Genomic DNA, 1106 nt, shown 5'->3' with positions numbered 1-1106 from the left:
AACTATTTTCACTATTTTCCTAATTAATGCTGTTCAGTTGCTTTGACACAATCTGTATTGTTAAAAGCGCAAAGGTGACTATAATGGGTCGTGCACTGAAGAATCTGGATGGATTGTTACGGATGCCATATGGCTGTGGAGAACAAAATATGGGTGTTCTTGCTCCCAATATTTACATCCTACAGTACCTGTAAGTCACTGGGCAGCTCACCCCAACCATCCGACAGACTGCCATTGGTTACCTTCAGAGCGGTACAGATTGTCAGGATTCGCATTCCACCACATGATGCACTTGACTTGTAGGATTTGGCAAAGTTCCCTTTGTTTTTATTCTTTTAAACCTTTAACAGGTTACCAAGGACAACTGAACTACAGGCATAGTGATGGTTCATACAGCACGTTTGGTTATGATGCATCCAATACATGGTGTGTTTTCATGCTGTTCTTGTATTGTGCGTCATTGAATTGGGTTGTAATGAGACTTTTCATGGCCAGGTTGACCGCCTTCGTCATGAGGTCTTTTGGCCTAGCAAGGCGTTTCATCTTCATTGATCCTAGTGTCCTCCAGAGCGCAAAGGATTGGCTGATCGGCAAACAGGGTTCAGATGGCTGTTTCATGCAGCAGGGAACTCTGTACCACAATGCCATTAAGGTGTGCATGCTTCTTTAAATGTGCCGTAACTGGTCTGAGACTGACCTTGATCGTTATGCTGCTCCGTTTTAGGGTGGTGTTGGTGATAACGTGACCATGACCGGCTACATTGTTGCATCGCTGCTTGAACTAGGTGTCCTTGTCACGGTAAAAACATGCCTACCAGTAGTTAGACAAGCTCCTTGGCGTCCCCGTCATGGTAAAAACATCTCCAGTAGTTGCATGAGATCACTTCAGATGGCCTTTCTGTTTTGACGTGTGGGTGTTCGTTCCAGGATCCTGTCATTACCAAAGCTCTGTCTTGCTTGAGGCCTGTCGTTGGGAACCTGGGAAACACTTACACCACGGCTCTGCTCGCCTACACCTTCAGTCTGGCTGGAGAGACCAGCACTCGAGAACAGCTTTTTAACTTGGACAATGTTGCCATTTCTGAAGGTGAGATTCACTAGTCTCT

The 1106-nt window shown here is 45.7% G+C and overlaps 1 protein-coding gene across 1 annotated transcript; it reads left to right on the top strand.

The window, feature by feature from the left end:
* Positions 1 to 83: 83 nt before the first annotated feature.
* LOC107734746 (alpha-2-macroglobulin-like protein 1) lies at positions 84 to 1087 on the top strand (the record flags this gene model as incomplete). Its single annotated transcript, XM_016546689.1, is given in 5 exon segments — positions 84 to 252; positions 351 to 426; positions 496 to 652; positions 725 to 799; positions 928 to 1087. Coding segments are annotated over 5 exon segments (637 nt in total), but the record flags the coding sequence as incomplete, so codon positions are not given.
* Positions 1088 to 1106: the final 19 nt, after the last annotated feature.

Source organism: Sinocyclocheilus rhinocerous, unplaced genomic scaffold, assembly GCF_001515625.1.
Source record: "Sinocyclocheilus rhinocerous isolate Xijiao unplaced genomic scaffold, SAMN03320098_v1.1 scaffold8065, whole genome shotgun sequence".
Classification (NCBI taxonomy): Eukaryota; Metazoa; Chordata; class Actinopteri; order Cypriniformes; family Cyprinidae; genus Sinocyclocheilus; species Sinocyclocheilus rhinocerous.
This window is presented reverse-complemented; position numbering and strand designations above follow the sequence as displayed.